This window comes from Callithrix jacchus, chromosome 18 (assembly GCF_049354715.1).
Source record: "Callithrix jacchus isolate 240 chromosome 18, calJac240_pri, whole genome shotgun sequence".
Lineage (NCBI taxonomy): Eukaryota > Metazoa > Chordata > Mammalia > Primates > Cebidae > Callithrix > Callithrix jacchus.
In genome coordinates, this window is record NC_133519.1 from 15,625,672 (window position 1) to 15,647,385 (window position 21,714).

The 21,714-nt window shown below is 52.0% G+C and overlaps 4 protein-coding genes across 20 annotated transcripts in view; 2 read left to right on the forward strand and 2 right to left on the reverse strand.

The window, feature by feature from the left end:
* Positions 1–142, reverse strand: part of THBS3 (thrombospondin 3) — a 12,449-nt gene extending 12,307 nt beyond the window's left edge. For all 12 annotated transcript variants that reach the window (XR_013529406.1, XM_078355879.1, XM_002760077.7 and 9 more), the window contains exon 1: positions 39–142. Coding sequence is in view for 5 of the 12 variants with exons in the window: in XM_078355879.1 (XP_078212005.1) it covers positions 39–117 (79 nt within the window). In the remaining 7 variants the exon portion in view is untranslated. The remainder of the gene's footprint in view (positions 1–38) is intronic.
* LOC100397722 (metaxin-1) overlaps positions 1–6,387 on the forward strand; it is a 17,563-nt gene extending 11,176 nt beyond the window's left edge. The window contains exons 2-9 of one of the 2 annotated variants that reach the window (XM_035279814.3): positions 674–835; positions 2,584–2,653; positions 2,786–2,865; positions 4,682–4,774; positions 4,940–5,122; positions 5,248–5,324; positions 5,787–5,941; positions 6,034–6,387. In XM_035279814.3, coding sequence (XP_035135705.1) covers positions 674–835; positions 2,584–2,653; positions 2,786–2,865; positions 4,682–4,774; positions 4,940–5,122; positions 5,248–5,324; positions 5,787–5,941; positions 6,034–6,248 — 1,035 coding nt within the window. In that variant the 3' untranslated portion in view covers positions 6,249–6,387. Of the gene's footprint in view, positions 1–673; positions 836–991; positions 1,581–2,583; positions 2,654–2,785; positions 2,866–4,681; positions 4,775–4,939; positions 5,123–5,247; positions 5,325–5,786; positions 5,942–6,033 lie in introns of those variants that run through there. The other variant, XM_002760078.7, reaches the window with a different exon arrangement.
* Positions 2,914–21,714, reverse strand: part of LOC100894943 (lysosomal acid glucosylceramidase) — a 22,015-nt gene continuing 3,214 nt past the window's right edge. The window contains exons 1-12 of one of the 4 annotated variants that reach the window (XR_013529407.1): positions 12,254–12,450; positions 11,799–11,886; positions 11,363–11,554; positions 11,093–11,239; positions 10,009–10,142; positions 9,627–9,799; positions 8,828–9,065; positions 8,031–8,255; positions 7,498–7,661; positions 7,012–7,128; positions 6,721–6,921; positions 2,914–3,128 (exon numbers count right to left, since the gene is read on the reverse strand). Coding sequence is in view for 3 of the 4 variants with exons in the window: in XM_078355926.1 (XP_078212052.1) it covers positions 6,816–6,921; positions 7,012–7,128; positions 7,498–7,661; positions 8,031–8,255; positions 8,828–9,065; positions 9,627–9,799; positions 10,009–10,142; positions 11,093–11,239; positions 11,363–11,554; positions 11,799–11,853 (1,551 nt within the window). In the remaining variant the exon portion in view is untranslated. Of the gene's footprint in view, positions 3,129–6,373; positions 6,922–7,011; positions 7,129–7,497; positions 7,662–8,030; positions 8,256–8,827; positions 9,066–9,626; positions 9,800–10,008; positions 10,143–11,092; positions 11,240–11,362; positions 11,555–11,798; positions 11,887–12,253; positions 12,451–21,714 lie in introns of those variants that run through there. The other 3 variants (XM_078355926.1, XM_078355927.1, XM_008984536.4) reach the window with 3 other exon arrangements.
* LOC100408232 (metaxin-1-like) overlaps positions 13,092–21,714 on the forward strand; it is a 17,660-nt gene continuing 9,037 nt past the window's right edge. For both annotated transcript variants that reach the window (XM_035279815.3, XM_035279821.3), the window contains exon 1: positions 13,092–13,358. In XM_035279815.3, the coding sequence (XP_035135706.2) occupies positions 13,254–13,358 (105 nt within the window). In that variant the 5' untranslated portion in view covers positions 13,092–13,253. The remainder of the gene's footprint in view (positions 13,359–21,714) is intronic.

The following is a 21,714-nucleotide window of genomic DNA, read 5'->3' on the forward strand; positions in this document are numbered from 1 at the left end:
AGAGGCAGAGTGGTCTAAGAGGATGGAGACAGGCTTACCCTGCAGGTCCTGACTGGCAGATGCGAAAGAGCAAAGGAGGAGAAGAGCCAGGGCCCCCCGAAGTTCCTGCGTCTCCATGCCGCTCAGCCGGCTCACTACCCCTGGCAGGCAGGCAGCTGGGAGGGGAAAAGGCTAGGCGGAGAGAGCAGGAGCCGGGGGGCGGAGGGACGGAGTCGGAGGGGGGGCCAGCAGGCGGGTGGATGGGGGGGGCTGAAACAAAGAGCTGCCAATCACCCTGCAGGCATCATCAGCTCTGGGAACCAGGGGCACTGGGAAACAGTCCTGGAGGCCTCCCTGCCTCTTACCTCCCCCTAATGGTCCGCCCCTAGTTGCCTCCCTTTCCCCAGTCATCACACTGTTGGGGGTCTCAGCACACAGCACTACCAAATGCTACCGTTTTCTGGAAGCCACGATTGTGGAAGGCAAGAACCCCTACCAGGGGCAGTGCTAGACAGTGGGCATTATTCCACAGCTGGCAGGAAAGGATGCCAAGGGAGTGGCCAAAACTAGCTTGCTATAGTGCCCAGGGATGCCCACATGGCATGAAGTTTGCTGTTCTGGCGGAGCAAGCGCTCTTTATTAGGGTGGGGGTCCCCTGACACGGGCCTGTTTCTCCATTTTCCCTCATTTTTAGGAAACTTTGGGAGTCTGGAAGCGTCTGACGGGAACTGGAGAGTCTAAAGCAGTGGTCAGTGAGGTCGGAGTGAAGAAACCAGGAAAGAGGAAAGGGACACCAGGAACAGGCGCAGAAGACCGGGGGACAGGCCAGGAGCCAACGACCAGACTGTGGAATCCTGTAGGTACTAGCGGACGGTCCTTGATCCGGATGAAGCAGAGGGGCGCCTGAGTTCCCATTACCTAGGCAACAGCCTGCGAGCCTCCACTCTCCTCCCCTCCCCCACCCAGGCCCCAGTCCGGCGTCCGCTCCGGCCGCCGCCACCGCCCCTGTTTTGTTTCCATGGCGACAGGCGGCGCAGGGCCTGCTCCAAACATAACGCGCTGTGGAAAACATGCTGCTCGGGGGACCCCCCCGCCGCAGTCCCCGCTCTGGGACGAGCCCCAAGGGGCCCCAGAGCAGTACAGGCCACGTGCACTTTGGCAAGAGCCCCCAGACCTGGCCCAGGCGCACAAGACCCCGCTCTCCTGGGCTGGCCGCGCCGTCGGGGGTTCGGGGCTCCACTCAGCCGAAGCGCCGTGACTTTCCGAGGCGCGCCTGGCTGACAGCGCTGTCCCGCTACGGGGCCCGCCTCTGGATGGGCCGGCGGCCGTCCCTCCCCGAGGCCCGCGGCCCAGCCCCCCGCAGTGCGGCTGCCAGTCGGGCCAGCAGAAGCCTCGCCTCCCCGGAGACCTCCCCAAGCCCCCTGCCCGCCACGACACGAGGGGCGGTGGCAGGGGGCGGGTCCGTGCAGGGGAGGGCAGGAGCACAGAAGGAAGTGTTTCCGGGACAGGGGGCGGGCAAGATGGCGGCGCCCATGGAGCTATTCTGCTGGTCAGGGGGTTGGGGCCTGCCGTCAGTGGACCTGGACAGCCTGGCCGTGCTGGTGAGGGGAGGCGCCGGCGCCCTCTGCTGTGCCTCGATGACTGGGGAGGGGGCCGAACTAGCCGAGCATCCGAACTTTGTCAGAGCTACTCAGCACGGGCGCATTGGGGGAAACTGAGGCAGTCAAAGAGCGTACGTGGCCGCTATGGGCTCAATGCCCTGTGCTGTAGTTTTCTAGCTTTCATGCAGCAATGAAAAGACGCCTGGTGGGGAGTTCAGGAGATGGGTTCTAGTCCTTGCTCATTCATTAACTGGCTGTGTGACCTTGGGGCGATTCTTTTTCTTCTCTGGGCGTTGTTTCTCCATCCGGAGGTTTACTAGGCTGGACTATCTCAGGGACCTACTCTGGTTTGGAATTCCTGCCTTCTCCTCAGCCGTCTTCTTTTCCTCCTCCTCACTTAACAGCATTTACTGAGCCTATTGTTTGTTGGACCAAAAGACTCACAGCCAGGCTCTGTAGAAAGAGCTTAGCAATCAGACAGACTTAGCTTCATTTATTCATTCCTGCTTTGAAAAGCATCTATTATATTTCTTCCAAATACTAAATATTGCCATGCAAAGATGAATAAAATTCGGTTCCTTTCCTTGAGTTTACACAAAGGCAGATAGGTAAGCAAATAAATATAATAAAATATTCAGGTATAAGTAGTAACAGACCACAGATTGTGCCAAAGAGAAGGGCATGGTCAATGCTTCCAAGAAGAGGGATACTTGTTAGGAAAAGCTTCTGAGGATAAATGTTCACCAGGTAGATGACAGGGGAGGAGATAGAGGGAAGGATTTTCCTAACTGACCTGTAATCATGGACATGTCCATAATCTCTCTAAGCACTGTGTTGTCCATTTGAGAAATAACAGTGGTAGTGTCTTCTCTTTTTTTTTCTGGACTAGGATATTAAGCATAGGGCATGGCACATAGGTATTCAATAAATGTTATTTCTCTTCTTGACACCCCTTGTGGGGACTATGGCCCTGCCTTTCTGCCTTCTGCTTCATTTCCTGCAGACCTATGCCAGATTTACAGGTGCTCCACTGAAGGTGCACAAGATCAGCAACCCCTGGCGGAGCCCTTCAGGTACCCAGTATCCTTTGGGGGTGAGGAAGGGTGTGTAAAAGGGGAGGAGCAGGAGATAGGCAGGAATGTGTTGTAAATATGTGTGAATAGGCAGCTAAGGGCCTGGTTGGTATACTTCTCTCTCAATGTCAGGAACTCTGCCTGCCCTTCGGACCAGTCATGGAGAGGTCATCTCAGTACCACACAAGATCATCACCCACCTTCGAAAAGAGGTAGGTGGCTTGCATAGAGGGGGCTGCCAGTGAGAGAAATTCAGTCAATTCTGTACAATACACATTTATTGAGCACAAGACATATGCCATGCTAGATGCAGGTGACCCAGAGCATCAAGGAACACACAGTCTGATGGCGGAGACACACACAATGTTGCTGTGACATAGTAAAGCAGTTGGCAAGAGATGCAGCTCAGGGCACTGTTGGGGTATCCAGAGGGACAGTGTCTTCTGCTGTCAGACAGGAGGGAGAGGAGCACAGGCTGAAAGAGAGCAGAAGCCAGTAGTTGGCCTCTGATGGTGGGACTGGAAAGAGATTTCTTTTCTTTTCTTTTTGAGATGGAGTCTTGCACTGCTGGTTGGACTGGAGTGCAGTGGCACAGTCTGAACTCACTGCAACTTCTGACTACAGGGTTCAAGTGATTCTCCTGCCTCAGACTCCCGAGTAGCTGAGATTACAGGTCCCTTCCACCACGCCCAGCTAATACTATTTTTAGTAGATATGTTAGCCAGCCTGGTCTCCAATTCCTGACCTTGGGATTCGCCTGCCTAGGCCTCCCAAAGTGCTGGGATTATAGGCATGAGCCACCACACCCAGCCTGGAGAGAGACTTCTAAGGGCCACTTCCCTGTTTTCCAGGACTAGGTTAGGCTAGATATGGGCTCAGGATGGACAAGGCTTAGAGCCAGGTTGGAGAATTTGAAAGAGCATTACCAGAGGAGTGGGCAGGCCTAGGCTATGCTCTTTACTCTGCCACTGACTGTGTGATCTTGGGCAGGCCACTTGACCGCTCAGGGTTGTGCACTCCCTTATTTGTAAAACTAGAGGGCTGAGCCCGCACGTTTTCCAAGAATTCTTCTAGCACTGATGGCCTGATTCCAAGAGGGAACCCACTGTCAGAGTGGGACACTTCCTTATTTCTACTCGCCCAAAGGTTCAAGACCTGGGGAATTAATGGAGAGGCCTGGAAAGACAGGATCCAGATAAAAGCCAAAGTTCCTGGCAGGGCTGCGGCCACTGCCCTGATTCCTTAGGTATGAACAGAGCTTTTCCAGCTCCCAAAGTGTTCTAAATTATTTCCTAACATGGGGTCATTGAGAGAAAGAGATTCTTACCCCCATTCCACAGGGGACAAACGGAGGCTCAGGGAGATTTAAAGATCATGCTCAAGAGGTTATTTGGGGACAAAGCTTACTCAGGATGTGGAGGGGCTGCTGAGAAGCAGGGACTGGAGCCTGAGGTGGGGCAAGCTGAGACCTGGGGGTATGAGTGGAATGTGTATGTGGTAGTGGTGCCTGGGCCATGGAATGAAGTGGAAGAAACAGCCAAGAGCTGGGCACTGAGGGAACAAGCTGGGGGGCCCTGGGCGTGGGTTCCCTGGATCCAGGGAGTGTGAGGATGGCTTTCCCTGGTTCCTGAGGCATGGACTGAGTCCCAACTGCATCTGAGCTCTGCTCTGCTAGCTTTGTGGTGTCTGGATCGGGGAAGTTACTGTTAGAAAGTTGCCGTCAGCAGGCGTCCTTCCAGCTTTCCATGGAAATTCTGGGAGCTGCTCCGAGTTTGCGGCCGGGCCTTCCTTCCTTCTCCCCAGTGGACACAGGACCTTGACGGCCAGCGGGCTCCAAGGCCCAGGCCTTTTGCCAACAGCAACAGGCTACTGGCTGGGCCCAGGCAAGGGGACCTTGGCAGGAAACGTCCCTTGTACCTTCACTACACTCAGAGGCCAGTGAGGGGGGTACCAGACAGGACTCCTTTCTCCTGGGTGAAGTGCCCCTGCAGCCCCCCACGGTCCACCCCATGGATGTTTCCTTTACAGAAGTACAATGCTGATTATGATCTGTCAGCTCGGCAAGGGGCAGACACCCTGGCCTTCATGTCTCTCCTGGAGGAGAAGCTGCTCCCGGTGCTGGTGAGTGTGCCCAGACTTCCCTGCATCCATGGCCAGCAGGGGAGGGGTAGGGTGCACACACACGCACACACTGGTTCAGGGCAGCATGGGGGTCAGGAGCCCACCTTGAATCAGACAGGTGCACTGGCTCAGACCTGCCTGTTTCTTCATGCCTACCCAATCCAGGTACATACTTTTTGGATAGACACCAAGAACTATGTGGAAGTGACCCGGAAGTGGTATGCAGAGGCTATGCCCTTTCCCCTCAACTTCTTCCTGCCTGGCCGCATGCAGCGGCAGTACATGGAACGGCTGCAGCTGCTGAGTGGGGAGCACAGGCCTGAGGACGAGGAAGAGTTGGAGAAGGAGGTAGCTCTGAGACAGGGGGCTACTGTATGAGATGAACCCTAAGGATGATGGCCAGGAAAGGGAGTGGCTGGACGGGAGGTGGCACTGTTCCCGCAGCTGCAAGCCTACCTGTGTCGTCCCTACAGCTCTACCGAGAGGCTCGGGAGTGTCTGACCCTGCTCTCTCAGCGCCTGGGAACTCAGAAGTTCTTCTTTGGAGATGCGTGAGTCTGACTCCAAGGGGGTCAGTGGGTGGCTTGGAAGAAGATACGGGTTCAGATGGAGCAGCTGGGGCTGGGGTTGGGGCTGGCTCAGGCTCTGGATAGGAGGTCCTTGGGACAGATACTGGCCCTGGTGACAGTGGGGCTGTGTGTGGGGCCGGAGCCTTCTCAGAGGTACAAAAGGGTACAGTGGAGGGCAGCCAGGCACAGGAGGGGCCTGCAGGGCTGTGGGGCACTCAATGTGCCCTTTATGCAGCCCTGAGATAGAGTCCTATTCAGGGCCATGCTGGCGCCACCTGGGAACTCTCCCCGTACCAGGTCTAGAACTGTGTGTCCTGTCCTTCCCTGGTGGCCGCCTGCTGCCCAGAGCTCACCTCCCGGAGCTGACTCTTCCTCCAGCTCTATCTTCACCCCTCTGCCCCAGTGGTTCTCCTCCGTCTCACCCTTCTCTCTCTCTCTCCCCAGCCCTGCCTCCTTGGACGCCTTTGTCTTTAGCTACTTGGCCCTGCTCCTTCAGGCCAAGCTGCCCAATGGGAAGCTGCAGGCTCACCTGCGGGGGCTGCACAACCTCTGTGCCTATTGTACCCACATCCTCAGTCTCTACTTCCCTTGGGATGGAGGTAAGGGGCAGATGGGCGGGGACAGCGCTGGGGAGAGTGGGCAGGGATCCAGGAACAAGTTCCCCAACCCACCTTCCTTCCTTGACCCTCAGCTGAGGTACCACCCCCACGCCACACACCAGCAGGCCCAGAGACTGAGGAAGAGCCGTACGGGCGCCGGAACCAGATCCTATCTGTGCTGGCAGGGCTGGCAGCCATGGTGGGCTATGCCTTGCTCAGCGGCATAGTCTCCATCCAGCGGGCAACACCTGCTCGGGCCCCAAGCACCCGGGCCCTGGGCATGGCTGAGGAGGATGAAGAGGAATGATTGGTCCTCATGCTCCCAGGACTGGTTTTTTTACTCTCATGCATTCCAGAGGCCCCTGTGCCTCCTCATTGTTGGTACAGCCAGAAACGGGGTGCTGCCCCCAGAATAAAGCCACTCACACTGACTGAGCTCAAACATATTCTCTTTAAGGGCTGCCATTTTTCCTGGCTGGTGCCACGGGAACCATCTGGGTCCTGAGCCTACCCACTGGTGCTATAGGGCTTCCGTCCTGAGGCTGACAGTGCTGCCCCACGGCCCGGTTCTGCAGTCCCCGACACACACACGCCAGGCCTGGGCCCGGGCCTACTTGCCACAACAGGCAGCACACAGCGCATGCTCACAGCAGCATGGGGCTGGGGGACACTGGGGCTTTCTGATCTTATTCTAACGGCCTCCAGCCCCTGGCACCACCTAGAGGGGAAAGTGAGTCACGCAAACCACTACCCCTGGGCTTACGTCACTGTAAGCTCACCCTGGCCCCGCTGTGCCTCTAGCCACAGTGTGTGCGCTGACTCTGTCCCTTTAATGCCCAGGCTGAGCCCAGTGCCACCTTGGGTATCTGCTCCATCACTGGCGACGCCACAAGTAGGTGTGAATGGAGTAGCCAGGTGAGATCGTCTCCAGGAAGCCCACGGCAGGATCCTCGATGGTAACAGGCACATCCTTAGAGGAGCTAGGAGCGGGGAGGAGAAGCTGAGAGTGTGATCCTGCCAAGGCCCCCACCCTGTCTTCAGCCACTTCCCAGACCCTGCCTTGGCCTCACCGGTTCAGCACGACCACAACGGCAGAGCCATCAGGATGCATCAGTGCCACTGTGTCCAGGTCATTCTTCTCACTGGCAACCAGCCCCACTCTCTGGGAGCCCTCAGGAATGAACTTGCTGAATGTGGGAAGAGATATGGTCAGGGACTCTGGCCCTTGGGGTACCTCCAATGAAACCCTCATCTAAGAAGTCACCCACCCACCTACCCATAAGTCATGCAGAAGCTCTGTCCTGGTTGTCTAGGCCCAGAGCCATGCTGCTGGCCACTGACCCTGCCTTTCCACATCTCAGCCCCAGCCTCAGCTTCCTACTCACTTGCTACCTACTCACTTCCTGCCTCCATGGTGCAAGAAGGGATGGGTGGCCTCTCCCAAGGTTCCCATGCTAAACACCTTCCTGCTCCCGCATGGTGTAGAGTGATGTAAGCCATCCCATGCAGGAGATGATAGGCCTGGTATGGAATGGAGGTGCCCGCCCTCCACTCACCTGAAGTGGCCAAGGTGGTAGAACATGGGCTGTTTGTAAAACGTGTCCTTGGTGATGTCTACAATGATGGGGCTGTCACCAAAGTTATGCACCCAGTTGGGTCCTCCTTCGGGGTTCAGGGCGAGGTTCCAGTCAGTCCAGCCGACCACGTGGTACAGGAGGTTCTAGACAAAGAGACAAAGAATCAACACTGGGGGTCCCCAGAGAGGGTAGGTAAGGCTCACATGAGAGAGCGGGGGCTGTGGGTAGCTCAGCCCTGTGAGGAGTGCACTGTCTCCTTAAGAGCTAAGGAGGGGGTCATGAAGACTGAGGCATCTGAAGGGGAGCTGAGGCAGGTGCAAGTGCCTCAGCAGTTGCAAAGGGGCAGTGAGGTGAGCAGACCTGTGAAGGAAAGGCAAGACAGAAAATCATGGTTCTCCAGAATTGCCCAAAAGAACAGGCTAGGTGGAGAGGAAGGGCTTCTGTCCGTCTTTGGTGAGACGAGGAAGGGGTCTGAGGTCTGCTCTGCAGGAAGCGGGACCGGGGCGGCTCACCGTGATGATGCTGTGGCTGTACTGCGTCCCTCGATCCCAGGAGCCTAGCCGCACACTCTGCTCCCAGAACTTGGAGCCCGCACAGGCCTCTGAGGCAAAGAGCATGGTGTTGGGGAACAGGCGGTGTGTCTCCCCCAGGGTGGCTTTGGCTGGAGCCAAAAAGTCCAGGTACCAATGTACAGCAATGCCATCAACATATTTAGCTGCCTCTGGGTCTGTCAGTACCTGCAAAGGAAGAGCCACTGACCCTGGACCCTGCACACAGCGTTCTGGAACTTGTAGTTCCTCTCCTAGGAATCCTGAAGAGGAGTGGTGGGAAGAATGCAGCTAGAGAGGTTATGGGAGGGATGTCCTTTGTTTTTTGAGATAGGACTCACTCTGTCTCTTAGGCTGGCGTACAGTGGTGCAATCACAGCTCACTGCAGCCTCGACTTCCTAGGCTCAATCAATCCTCCCGCCTTAGCCTCTTCAGTAGCTCAGTAGCTCGGACTACAAGGGTGCCACACCCAGCTAATTTTTGTGTAAAATATATATATATATATATATATTTTTTTTTTTTTGTAGAGAAGGGGTTTCACCATGTTTCCCAAAGTGCTGGGATTACAGATGTGAGTCACACTCCCATCCTAGAGAGGTTTAAAGTGACAACTGTGGGGATCCGTGGGGCCCTGGAGGTCCAGAGAGATGGTGCTCTAGGAATCCATAATTGAGCTGAGAAATCTCCCTACGTTTGGGAGCCAGTCATTTGGATGCTAGATTTGGAGGTCACTGGGGCACCATGGAGGTCCGGGCCTTACCACCTGTGCCCAGTGGGGCAGCAGCAAGCGTTGGTCATCCAGCATAAGTAGACGGACATTGCGGTGAGTACTGTTGGCGAGGGTAGGACCTAGGTCACGGGCAATGAAGTCTCGCTGATGTTCTGGGGTGAAGCCCAGGCACTGGAAGGGGTATCCACTCAACAGCCCAGCAGAAGGCTCATTTTCAGCTGTCACTGCCCAGAACTGTAACTTGTGCTCAGCATAGGCATCCAGAAACCTGGCAAAAGAAAGGTCATGAATGATGCGGCCAAGAAGGTGGACCAGATCGGCTGGCTGGGTGTGGTGGCTCACACCTGTACTCCCAGCACTTTGGGAGGCCAAGGCAGGTGGATCACTTGAGGTCAGGAGTTCGAGGACAGCCTGACCAACCTGGCAAAACCCTGTCTCTACTAAAAACACACAAATTAGCTGGGCATGGTGGCGGGCAGCTATAATCCCAGCTACTTGGGAGGCTGAGGCAGGAGAATCACTTGAACTCAGGAGGCTGAGGTTGCAGTGAGCCAAGATAGCACCACTGCACTCCAGCCTGGGTGATGGAGTGACAGAGTGAGACTCCTTCTCAAAAGAAATAGATGGTATACCAGACACCTAGAGAACAGGAAGAAGCCTGGTGGAGTTAACAAGACTGACAGGCCCAAGTCTGCAAGGCCCAAGAATGTAGAAAGGTGAGCTGAGGAGAGGCAGATCTGGAAGTGAAACCAGGTTGAGGGTTGGGACGTAGATCAGGGTGGCCAAAGGGGAGGCCACTTCTGACCCCTCAGCCTTGCCGATCCCTTACTTCACAAAGTATCTGGCCCAGGTCTGGTGGTAGGTGTCTCCGGGCTGACCCTTGAGTGACCCCTTCCCATTCACTGCTCCATTGGTCTTGAGCCAAGTGGGTGATGTCCAGGGGCTGGCACAGAGTGAGATGGGACGCTGGGACAACTGCAGGGCTCGGTGAATCAGGGGTATCTAGAGCCAAAGGTAGTGAAGAGAGAAGCACCCAGAGTTGGAACACATACTAGCCCAACCAGTGCATCAGGTTCAGCCATCAGCCCCCACCCTCCCACCCCAGGACAAAACAGCTGGGGACAAAATATCTCTATGGGCAGGTCTCCCCGGCAACTTCTCAGACCCCACACACCAAGGCCATCAGGGCCAGAGGAAGCCAGAAAGCTCACCTTGAGCCTGGTATCTTCCTCTGGGAGGCTGAAGTTGTACAATTGAAAATCGTCAGGGGTGTCTGCATAGGTGTAGATGCGGATGGAGAAGTCACAGCTGGCCATGGGTACCCGGATGATGTTATATTCGATTCCTAGAGAAAAGGATGTCCATGATATGGTAGTCTTGAGTCAACAGGAGAGTATGGGACTCTGCTTATCACTTGCCAGTGCTAACACTCCCTGAGACCAAAGGGAACTTGGGCTCCAGGGTTGGAACCTGTAGGGGCTGGCACCCAGGTGAAGCACAGGCCTTTCTGAGCCTGAGTCCACAAGCACTTAAGAGATGATTGGTGGGGAAATCTTATTTCACTGGGCATTAAGACGGGAACCAAATGTCAGGGATGGGCTGAAGTCAGGGTCCAAAGAAAGGTCAAAGAAAAGTGTGTGCCGGGTGCAGTGGCTCATGCCTGTAATCTCAGCACTTTGAGAGGCCGAGGTGAACGGATCACAAGGTCAGGAGTTCGAGATCAGCCTGGCCAGCAGAGTGAAACGTCATCTCTGAAAAATACAAAAAATTAGCCAGGCATGGTGGCGGGCGCCTGTAATGCCAGTTACTCAGGAGGCTGTTGCAGGAGAATTGTTTGAACCTGGGAGGCAGAAGTTGCAGTGAGCCGAAATCACGCCATTGCACTCCAGTCTGAGCAACAGTGTGAGACTCCATCTCCCCCCCAACACACACAAAAAAGAGAGAAGTGTTGGCCGGGCTGGGTGGCTCACACCTGTAATCCCAGCACTTTGAGAGGCCAAGGTGGATGGATCATTTGAGGTCAGGAGTTCAAGCCTAGCCTGGCCAACACAGTGAAACCCTATTTCTACTAAAAATACAAAAATTAGCCAGGTAGTAGTGGTGTGCGCCTGTAATCCCAGCTACTCGGGAGGCTGAGGCAGGAGAATCGCCATAGCCTGGGAGACAGAGGTTGCTGTGAGCTTAGATCGTGCCGCTGCGCTCCAGTCTGGGCATCAGAGTGAGATTCTGTTTCAAAAAAGAAAAAGGGAAAAAAATGTCATTGGTACTATGTCACCTCATCCCCTTCCTCCTCACCTTCTTCAGAGAAGTATGATTTAAGTAGCAAATTCTGGGCAGGGAGTGACAGGGCAAGGATGTTGAGAGCAGCAGCATCTGTCATGGCCCCTCCAAATCCCTTGATTTTCTGGAACTTCTGTTCTGGCTGCAGGGTCAGTAGCAGGCCTGAGGACATCCACAGGGAATAAGGCCATCAGTGCCCAGGGGAGAAACTCCATGGTGATCACTGACACCGTTTACCTCTAGGAGGACCCAGCCTGGCCCGGGGCTGAGGGCTGTAGTGGTTACCTGTGCCCGTACGATTAGCCTGGATGGTCCCCGTACTCAGCTCCATCCGACGCCCACTGCGTGTGCTCTCATAGCGGCTGAAGGTACCGAGGGCAGGAAAGGTCAGGGGGTCAACAGAGTCACAGTATGTGGCATTGCAGACACAGACCACCGAACTATAGCCGAAGCTTTTAGGGATGCAGGGGCGGGCACCTGAGAGGGAGGGAGCACAAGCAGACATGAGGTCTGATGAAGACGTGGAGAACGATCACAGCTGCTAGGTGAGACTGAGCACGGTTTCAATGATCCTCAGCCCACAGTTGGTCTCAGTCACTCAAAAGGACTTACTGAGCATCTACTCAAAGTCTACCACCGGTTTACTAGAAGGCTGCCAAAGGACTGTAAGGCAGAAAGGAGCCTCTGTGCTACCTCTGTGCTACCGCCTTGACTCACTTACCTGATGCCCATGACACTGCCTGAAGTAGAAGCAATCCCGTGAGGCTGGCAGCCATGATGCTTACTCTACCCGAGGACTTGGAACATTCCTGAAGACAGAATGAGGAGCGGCTGAGAAGCAAGTCCTCTCTACCTCTCAACTACTCTCCTGGGCAGGGCTTGGCTGCTTAAGGGAGCCCATGGCCTAGTCTCCCACATTCATTAGGACAAGGCCCACAGACACCTGGGTGCAGCCCTCCCTGCAACCCCTCTGGTGACAGCTCTCTGCCCGTCCCAAATCAGGAGGCTCCCCACCACTCTTCCCACCCATTTCAACTTCGACCCCTCCCTCCATCTGTTTCTTGCTCAAAGAGCCATGATGACCCTGCATTCAAGGAGAGTCTGTCATTCACTGAATTCCAGTGCCAGGATTCCAGAAGCTGTGTGAGGAGGCCGACTGGGAGCTCTCCCTCTTACCTCTCTGGATAGACTTGAAGACACTATCACCTGAGGGTCAATGGACGAGGAGAAGACCGCAGGGGGTCCAGAGTCTCTGTAGGATAGAGGATCCACTAAGCAAAAACAAGGATGCAGGTAACTCCCTTAACTGTAGGCACTAGATTAGTCCTGCAGGTAATTCTGGCTTCCCTATGTGAAAGGGTCATGTGAGCACTAGAAGAGTCACGTGACACAGGCAGCGAGGTAATTGCAGCCATATTTGTAAAGGGCAAATGGCTTCCTCCAAGCTGTTACAGATTATACACGCTATAAAACTCTGGATGTGTGAGTGACAACTTTAGGAAGAGCCTAGAACACAGATCTGGGTGATCAATCGGGTAGAGGCTCCTAAATCCCAGAGGATGGGAATCACGGCATTGTGGTAAATTTCAAAACGGTAAAAATTTCAAAAACGGTAAAAATAAACCTGATACAAAAAAAAAAAAAAAAGAAACAAAGAACTTCACTGCACAAAATGCTGAGGCTACCTAGATGTTCAAGACACATTCTTTGCCTTATACAGGTGTGTGAGGCATAGAAGTCAGACACACATATTTACAAATAAAGACAGAAACGGTAACAGGTGTGCACGGAAAGCTCTCTGGGATGGGGAGGGACTGTTCGTGGGTAGGGAATTATCCAGGACAGCTTCACACAGGAAAAAGCGAAGTGAAGTGTAGGGGTCAGGGAGGGTGGGACACTGCCGCAGGAAGGCAGGACTGGAGGGAGTAGTCAGCGGGTCCTCTGTGCCTTCCCTTGTTTCATCATCAAGCTGCTGAGAGAGTCACATGACACAGGCAGTGAGGCAATTGCAGCCATATCTCTAAAGGTCAACTGGCTTCCAGGTGCAGATGGTAAGAACTGTTCTTCCTTCCTTACAGGACAAGGAGGTTTGTAAAGTAGTTCAGAAACCAAAAAGTGTTGTACAAAGCCATATCCTCAGTGCCTCATGAACCACATCAAATGAGATCTAGTGGGAATGGTACACACAGTTATGACCTACGGCCAGGGCTCAGCCTATTTCCTCACCTGGACAATGGAGGCAGTGCCACAACCTCACAGGGTGCTTACTGCAGTCGGGGAGGTAAGTGCAGTGCCTGACAACTTAGCAGGTGCCTGGGATCTATTTGTGGTGTGTATCTTTTTTTGTACAGTCTCAGTGAGATGGCAAGGTTGGCATCCTGGCTACACCATGTACTGGCTGTCTGACCTTAATAAATCAATCACTCTAAGCCTCTATTTCATGTATTAAAGGAGGGTGCTAACTCCCCTTCATAGAATGGTTGTGAGGTTTCACTGTGATAAGTGTCTCTAGTACACCGATGGCACTAAACATTGCAACATGTTAGGCCTATGTTCCTGGAGTTCCCTGAAGGAAAGTGTCACTCATTCTAAACAGCCTCATATCCTTATAGACAGCCTGGCACGGAGGTGGGTGTCCAGTTGTAGAGCTGAACTAGGTGCTTCACTGTGTCTGTCTCCACTCCTTCCAGACTTCCTGCTTTTCTTTTTTTTTTTTGAGATGGAGTCTCACCCTGTCACCCAGTCAGAAGTGCAATGGCCAATCTCAGCTCACTGCAACCTCAGCCTCCCAGGTTCAAGCAACTCTCCTGCCTCAGCCTCCCAAGTAGGTGGGACTACAGGTGCACCCTGCCACTGTGATATAGCTGGCCTAGAGTTAGAACCTGTACAATGCCATTTTATAAATTGACAAAACTGTTTCCATTCTCCTCACAATGACTGCTAACCTTGGCTTCCGTAAACTGCTAGATCATTTGCAGGATGCAAATTGAGGTGAAGCTGCATACCTTCTCTTATCTGTAACTGCCAGAATTGCTGGCCTTCGTTTACCAGAGTAAGCACCCCCAGATAACTCCATCGTGGCGCCAAGTAAATACAAATCTATGGATCCCACCCCTACCCAGACGATGTGTAAACGAATGTTAATATCAGCATCTGTGAACCCCTCAGTGACAATCAGAATGTCAAATAGTCCCCTGGCCCCTGAAATGTCCGGAACCCCCTCACCCTCATCCCCGCCCAGAAGGTGATTTGAATCCACTGGCCCTTGGAATGTCTGAAGCCCCTCAACCCATCCTCTCCCCTCACCCCCAAGGTGATTTTACGGGTATAAAAGTTCTTGTCACCCTCTTTTATGGGGCCACGGTTGGAGAGACATGAGTCCTTCGTGGTCACCGGCAATAAACCCTGCAATTTGGCATATTTTTGTCTTGGTGTTGACTTTCTGTGCTTGGTCCGATACACCACCATGCCCAACCAAGTTTTGTATTTTTAGCAGAGATGGAGTTTCACCATGTTAGCCAGGCTGGTCTCAACCTCCTGACCTCAGGTGATTCACACGCTTTGGCCTCCCAACGTGTTGGGATTACAGATGTGAGCCACCGCGCCCGGCCTGATTTCCTGCTCTTCTAGGAAACGTTGCACAGGACTTGTTCTGGGTAGGGGAGGTAACATCTCCTACGTCACTTCCCTCCAGTTCGTTCATCTCACAGATATTTCCTGAGCATGTTCTACATTTGCCTCTCCTGCTCTAGTGAGTTTAGAGCAACCGTCTCCTTCCTCTTTCCCTCTGCGTGCAGTCAGTGAGCCTCTTTTCTGGCCAGGTACTGAGCAATTTTTTTTTTCAGACAGGGTCTCGGTATGTTGCCCAGGCTGGAGTGCAGTGGCTAGATTTCGGCTCAGTGCAGCCTCTGCCTCTCGGGCTCAAGCAATCCTCCCACCTCAGCCTCCAGAGTAGCGGGGACTACAAGCGCACGCACCACACCTGGCTAATTTCTGTATTTTTTTTAGAGACAGGGTCTTTCTGTGTTGTGCAGGTTGGTTTCAAACTTCTAAACTCAAACAGGCCAGGCGCAGTGGCTCACGCCTATAATCCCAGCACTTTGGGAGACCGAGGCGGGTGGATCATGAGGTCAAGAGATTGAGACCGTCATGGTCAACAAGGTGAAACCCCGTCTCTACTAAAAATACAAAAATTAGCTGGACATCGTGGTGCGCGCCTGTAGTCCCAGCTACTCGGGAGGCTGGGGCAGGAGAATTGCTTGAACTCAGAAGGCGGAGGTTGTGGTGAGCCAAGATCGCGCCATTGCACTCCAGCCTCGGTAACAAGAGTGAAACTCCGTCTCAAAATAAATAAATAAATAAACTCAAATGATCCTCCTGCCTTGACTTCGCAAAGTCCTGGGATTACGGGCATGAGACCACTGCGCCTGCCCTCTTTTCTTCTTTTTATACTTCATTTTGTAAAATTTTTCCAGGGTGGCTGGGCACAGTAGCTCACATCTGTAATCCCAGCACTTAGGGAGGCTGCAGCTGTGGATCACTTGAGGATAGGTGTCAAGGCCAACATGGTGAAACCCCATCTCTAATAAAAATACAAAAATCAGCCAGTCATGGGGTGGTACACGCCTGTAATCCCAGCTACTTGAAAAGCTGAGGCATGAGAATCCAGGAAATGGAGGTTGCAGTGACCCAAGATTGTGCCACTGCACTCCAACTTGGGAGACAGAGTAACACTCTGTTTTTTTTTTTTTTTTGAGACGGAGTTTCACTCTTGTTACCCAGGCTGGAGTGCAATGGTGAAATCTTGGCTCACTGCAAACTCCGCCTCCTGGGTTCAGGCAATTCTCCTGCCTCAGGCTCCTGAGTAGCTGGGACTACAGGCACGCGCCACCATGCCCAGCTAATTTTTTGTATTTTTAGTAGAGACAGGGTTTCACCATGTTGACCAGGATGGTCTTGATCTCTTGACCTCGTGATCCACCCGCCTCGGCCTCCCAAAGTGCTGGGATTACAGGCGTGAGCCACCACGCCCGGCCTGTTTTTTTTGTTTTTTGTTTTTTCCCTTTTTTCTTTTGAAAGGAGTACCTGAAACCAAACACTGTTTTTAAATAAAAAAAAAAAAACTTCCAGGGTGGATATTATCTCATCTTTCAAATTTCTTGTATAATGTGATTTGTCCTTAGGAATATTCTGTTTTATTTTGTGAGTAAAGTTAGTTTTAATAAGGACTAATGTTTATTGTGTCAAAGACAAAATTACAACAGATTTAAAGATCTGGACTAGATTTTTTCTTTCTTTCTTTCTTTCTCTCTTTTTGAGATGGAGTCTTGCTCTTTTGCCCAGGCTGGAGTGCAGTGGCATGATCTCGGCTCACTGCAAACTCCAACTCCCAGGTTCAAGCGATTCTCCTGCCTCAGCCTCCCAAGTAGCTGGGATTCCAGGCACATGCCACCAAGCCTGGCTAATTGCTGTATTTTTAGTCAAGATGAGGTTTCACCGTGTTGGCCAGGCTTATCTCAACCTCCTGACCTCAGGTGATCCACCCACCTCGGCCTCCCAAAGTTCTGGGACTACAGGCTTGAGCCACTGTGCCCAGCCCTGATTGGGCTTTTTCTACAAAAAATTGTGAAACTTTTCTGCAATATTTTATAATAAAGTCCTACTGATTCGTATTTGATTTTATATTTTGTAAGTCAGGTGAAATGGGTGTATTCTTCCCTGTGCAGGATGTGCTACTGCACGTTGCAGAATGTCTACCTTTCCTCGGGCTCCATGCACTGAATTCTCAAAGGGCCTCCTAATCATTATCTCTATAAAAGATGCCCCACAAATTTCCAAAATGCCCCTAGGGGGTGCCTGAGAGCCACTGCCCTCAGTGCCTCTTCTCAAACACCTAAGCCTCACTGCAGTGGCCACTAGGGGCATACTCGGTGGCCACAATCACATTCCTCTGTCCCCTTTGGATAGCACTTGAAAAGGAGTTAGCTCAGGGCTGGTGTGGTGGCTCATGCCTATAACCCCATCCTTTAAGGAAGCTAAAATGAGAGGATCCCTTGAGGCCAGGAGTTCAAGACTAGCCTGTGCAACATAGGGAGACTGTCTCTAGAAACTAAAATTTTTTTTTTGGTCGGGGGGAGAAACGGGGTCTCCATATGTTTCCCAGGCTGGTCTCAAATTTCTTGACTCAAGCAATCTGCCTGTCTTGGCCTCCCAAAGTTCTGGGATTACGGGGTCTCCATATGTTTCCCAGGCTGGTCTCAAATTTCTTGACTCAAGCAATCTGCCTGTCTTGGCCTCCCAAAGTTCTGGGATTACAGGTATAAGCCACCATGCCTGGTCACTAGAAATGATTTTTTTTTTACTTGGCCGGGCATGGTGGTGCGCACCTGTGGTTCCAGCTACTTTCGAGCCTGAGGCAGAAGGATCACCTGAGCCTGAGAGATTGAGGTGAGGGATGACCACACCACTGCACACCAGGCTGGGCAACAAAGCAAGACCCTGTATCAAAAAATAGTAACAGGCCAGGCACGGTGGCTCACGCCTGTAATCCCAGCACTTTGGGAGGCTGAGGTGGGCAGATCACCTGAGGCTGGGCGTTCTGGACCAGCCTGACAAACATGGAGAAACCCCATCTCCACTAAAAATACAAAATTAGCTGGGCATGGTACCACATGCCTGTAATCCCAGCTACTCATGAGGCTGAAGCTGGAGAATCGCTTAAAGCCGGGAGGTGGAGGTTGCAGTGAGCTGAGAGCCAAGATCACGCCATTGCCCTCCAGCCTGGGCAACAAGGGCAAAACTCCGACTCAAAATAATAATAAGTAAATAAATAAACAGTGCTGCAGCAAATTCCTATACATAAAGCTCCCCCCGCCCAGCCCGAGACAGAGTCTTGCTGTCACCAGGCTGGAGTGCAGTGGCGCAATCTTGGCTCGCTGTAACGTCTCCCTCTCACATTCAAGCGATTCTCCTGCCTCAGCTTCCCGAGTAGCTGGGACTACAGGTGCGTGCTATCATGCCTAGATAATTTTTGTATTTTTAGTAGAGCTGAGGTTTCACCATGTTGGCCAGGATGATTTTCATCTCTTGACCTTGTGATCCACCTGCCTTGGCCTCCCAAAGTGCTGGGACTACAGGCATGAGCCACCAGGCCCGACCTTTTTTCTCTTTTTCTTGTTGTCCAGGCTGGAGTGCAATGGCACGATCTCTACTCACTACAACCTCTGCCTCCTGTTCAAGGTTCAAGTGATTCTCCTGCCTCAGCCTCCTGAGTAGCTGGGATTACAGGCATGTGCCACCATGTCTGGCTAATTTTAGTTGTTTTTTTTTTTTTTTGAGATAGAGTCTTTCTCTGTCACCAGGCTGGAGTGCAGTGGCACGATCATGACTCACTGCAATCTCCATCTCTTGGGTTCAAGCAATTCCCCTGCCTTAGCTGGGACTACAGGTGCGCACCACCGTGCCTGGCTAATTTTTTGTATTTTAGTAGAGACCAGGGGTTTCACTATGACCAGGATGGTCTCTATCTCCTGACCTCATGATTTGACCGCCTCAGGCTCCCAAAGTGCTGGGATTACAGGCACGTGGTGAGCCACGGCACCCAGCCCTAATTTTGTATTTGTAGTATGGACAAGGTTTCTTTGTATTGGGCAGGCTGGTCTCAAACTCCTGACCTCAGGTGATCCGCCCATTTCAGCCTCCCAAAGTGCTGGGATTATAGGCGTGAGCCAACGCGCCTAGCCCACATAGATCTTTTTACTTAAAAAAAGAGAGGCTAGCTGAGTGGGGTGGCTCACACCTGTAATCCCAAAACCAAATTTGGGAAGCCAAGACAGGCAGATCACAAGGTCAGAAGTTCGAGACCAGCCTGGCCAACATGGTGAAACCCCATCTATACTAAAAATACAAAAAATTAGCCATGCATGGTGGTGCGTGCCTGTAATCCCAGATACTCCGGAGCCTGAGGCAGAAAAATAGCTTGAACCTGGGAGGAAGAGGTGGCAGTGAGCTGAGATTGTGCCACTGCACTCTAGCCTGGGTGACAGAGCAAGACTCTGTCTCAGAAAAACAAGCAAGCGGCCGGGCGCGGTGGCTCACACCTGTAATCCCAGCACTTTGGGAGGCCGAGGCGGGTGGATCACGAGGTCAAGAGATCGAAACCATCCTGGTCAATATGGTGAAACCCCGTCTCTACTAAAAATACAAAAAATTAGCTGGGCGTGGTGGCATGTGCCTGTAATCCCAGCTACTCGGGAGGCTGAGGCAGGAGAATTGCCTGAACCTAGGAGGCGGAGGTTGCGGTGAGCCAAGATCGCGCCATTGCACTCCAGCCTGGGTAACAAGAGCGAAACTCTGTTTCAAAAAAAAAAGAAGAAAAACAAGCAAGCAAAAAGACAGCCATATGCCTAGGGAAGACATAAATATAAGTGAAACGTAGAAGTATAAAAATAGTTCAGCTGACCCAGCAGCAATTTTGATCCCGTCCTAGCCAGCCTTGTCCTGGAGTGCAGGTCTGTCTCAGCAAACTCCAGCCCTTGGAGACTGACAGGTATCATATCACAGGTGCCTAGTTTTTTTTCTATTTGTTTATTTATTTTAAAGACGGGGTTTCACCATGTTGGTCAGGCTGGTCTTGAACTCACCACCTCAGGTGATCCGCCCGCCTTGGCCTCCAAAGTGCTTGGAATACAGGTGTGAGCCACCACGTCCAGCCGGGTTCCTAGCTTTTTAGGTTCCACGGAGTGTTCCCCTCTAGTTCCACTGTTAGTTACTTCTGTGGTCTGTGTTCAAGTCAAATAAAGACACTTGTTCATTCCATGCATAGCAGAGGGTAGGTGCGCAAAAAGTACTTATTATACAGATAAATTAATGAACTACTACCAGTTAACCTTGGAACCTGTCCTTTCAGCTCTAATTATTTTATTTTATTTTATTTTATAGACAGGGTCTAGATACAATGAAATTCACTACAGCCTTTACCTCTCAGGCCCAATCAATCCTCCCACTTCAGCCTCCATAGTAGCTGGCACTACAGGTATATGCCACCATGCCCAACTAATTTTTTTTTCCTTTTATTTAAAGATAGGGTTTCACCATGTTGGTCGGGCTGGTCTTGAACTCCCAACCTCAGGTGATCCGCCCGCCTTGGCCTCCAAAGTCCTTGGATTACAGGCGTGAGCCACAACACCTGGCCTTTTTTTTTTTTTTTTTTTTAAGAAATGGGGTCTTGCTTGTTGTCCAGGCTGGTCTCGAACTCCTGAGCTCAAGCAATCCATCTGCCTCAGCCTCTCAAAGTGCTAGGACTACAGGTGTGAGCCATCATTCAGCTCTAGTTACTAGCCTGAGGATATATTACTCTCTCTGATTACTGACACCAAAAATAATTTCACTGTTGGGTGGGACCTCTGTTGCAGGGTGTGGGTTTTTTTAATTTGTTTTTGCCTTTTTTTTTTTTTTTTTCTTGAGACGGAGTTTCGCTCTTGTTACCCAGGCTGGAGTGCAATGGTGCAATCTCGGCTCCCCCCCGCAACCTCCGCCTCCTGAGTTCAGGCAATTCACCTGCCTCAACCTCCTGAGTTCAGGCAATTCTCCTGCTTCAGCCTCCTGAGGAGCTGGGATTACAGGCACGTGCCACCAGGCCCAGCTAATTTTTTGTATTTTTAGTAGAGACGGGGTTTCACCATGTTGACCAGGATGGTCTCGATCTCTTGACCTCGTGATCCACCCGCCTCGTCCTCCCAAAGTGCTGGGATTACAGACATGAGCCACCGCGCCCGGCTTTTTCTTTCTTTCTTTCTTTCTTTCTTTCTTTTTTTTTTTTTTTTGCATTGCCTTTTCTATCATCAGAAAGGAGGTTTGTTTTTGTCTTTTTTAAGACAGGGTCTCACACTGTCACCCAGGCTGGAATGCAATGGTGTGATCCTGGCTTACTGCAGCCTCCATCACCTGGGCTCAAGGGATCCTCCCACCTCAGCCTCCTGAGTAGCGGGGACCAGAAGTGTGCACCACCATACCAAGCTAATTTTTTTACTTTTTGTAGAAACAGGTTGCCTAGACTGGTGTCAAATTCCTGAGCTCAAGCAATCCTCTTGCATTGGTTTCCCAGAGTGTTGTTACAGGCGTGAGCCGCCAAGTCTGACCTTAGGGTGTGGTTTTACCATTGGATTCATGTGATTTACCAACTCTTCAACAGTAACCACAGCAGATGGAAGGTCCTTGTACCTCTTATGCTGTCTTCCAATTTTCTGCAAGATAATAGTCAATCTTTCACGAGTGCTTATTACACGGATTAGCCTGACAACTCCACATTGCAGATAAGAAAACTAAGACTTAGAGAAGTGAAATGTGTGGCAGAGTGAAGCCTAAGCTCCTATCTGTCCTACTCTAAATTCCAGGCAGCTCTGAGTCATCATGTCATACAGTCTCTGACATGCTTCAGGAATGCCTTTTCAGTCTTCCTTAAAGGTTGTAAACAGTCGCAAAGTAAATTTCATGGTTCCCATTTCTTCGAAATCTCAAAGCTCTTCATTCAGCCAGGTAGAGTCGCTGGAGCCTGTATATCCAACTACTTGGGAGGATCAGGGCAGAGGATCTCTTAAGCCCAGGAGTTTGAGATGAACCTGGACAACATAGAGAAA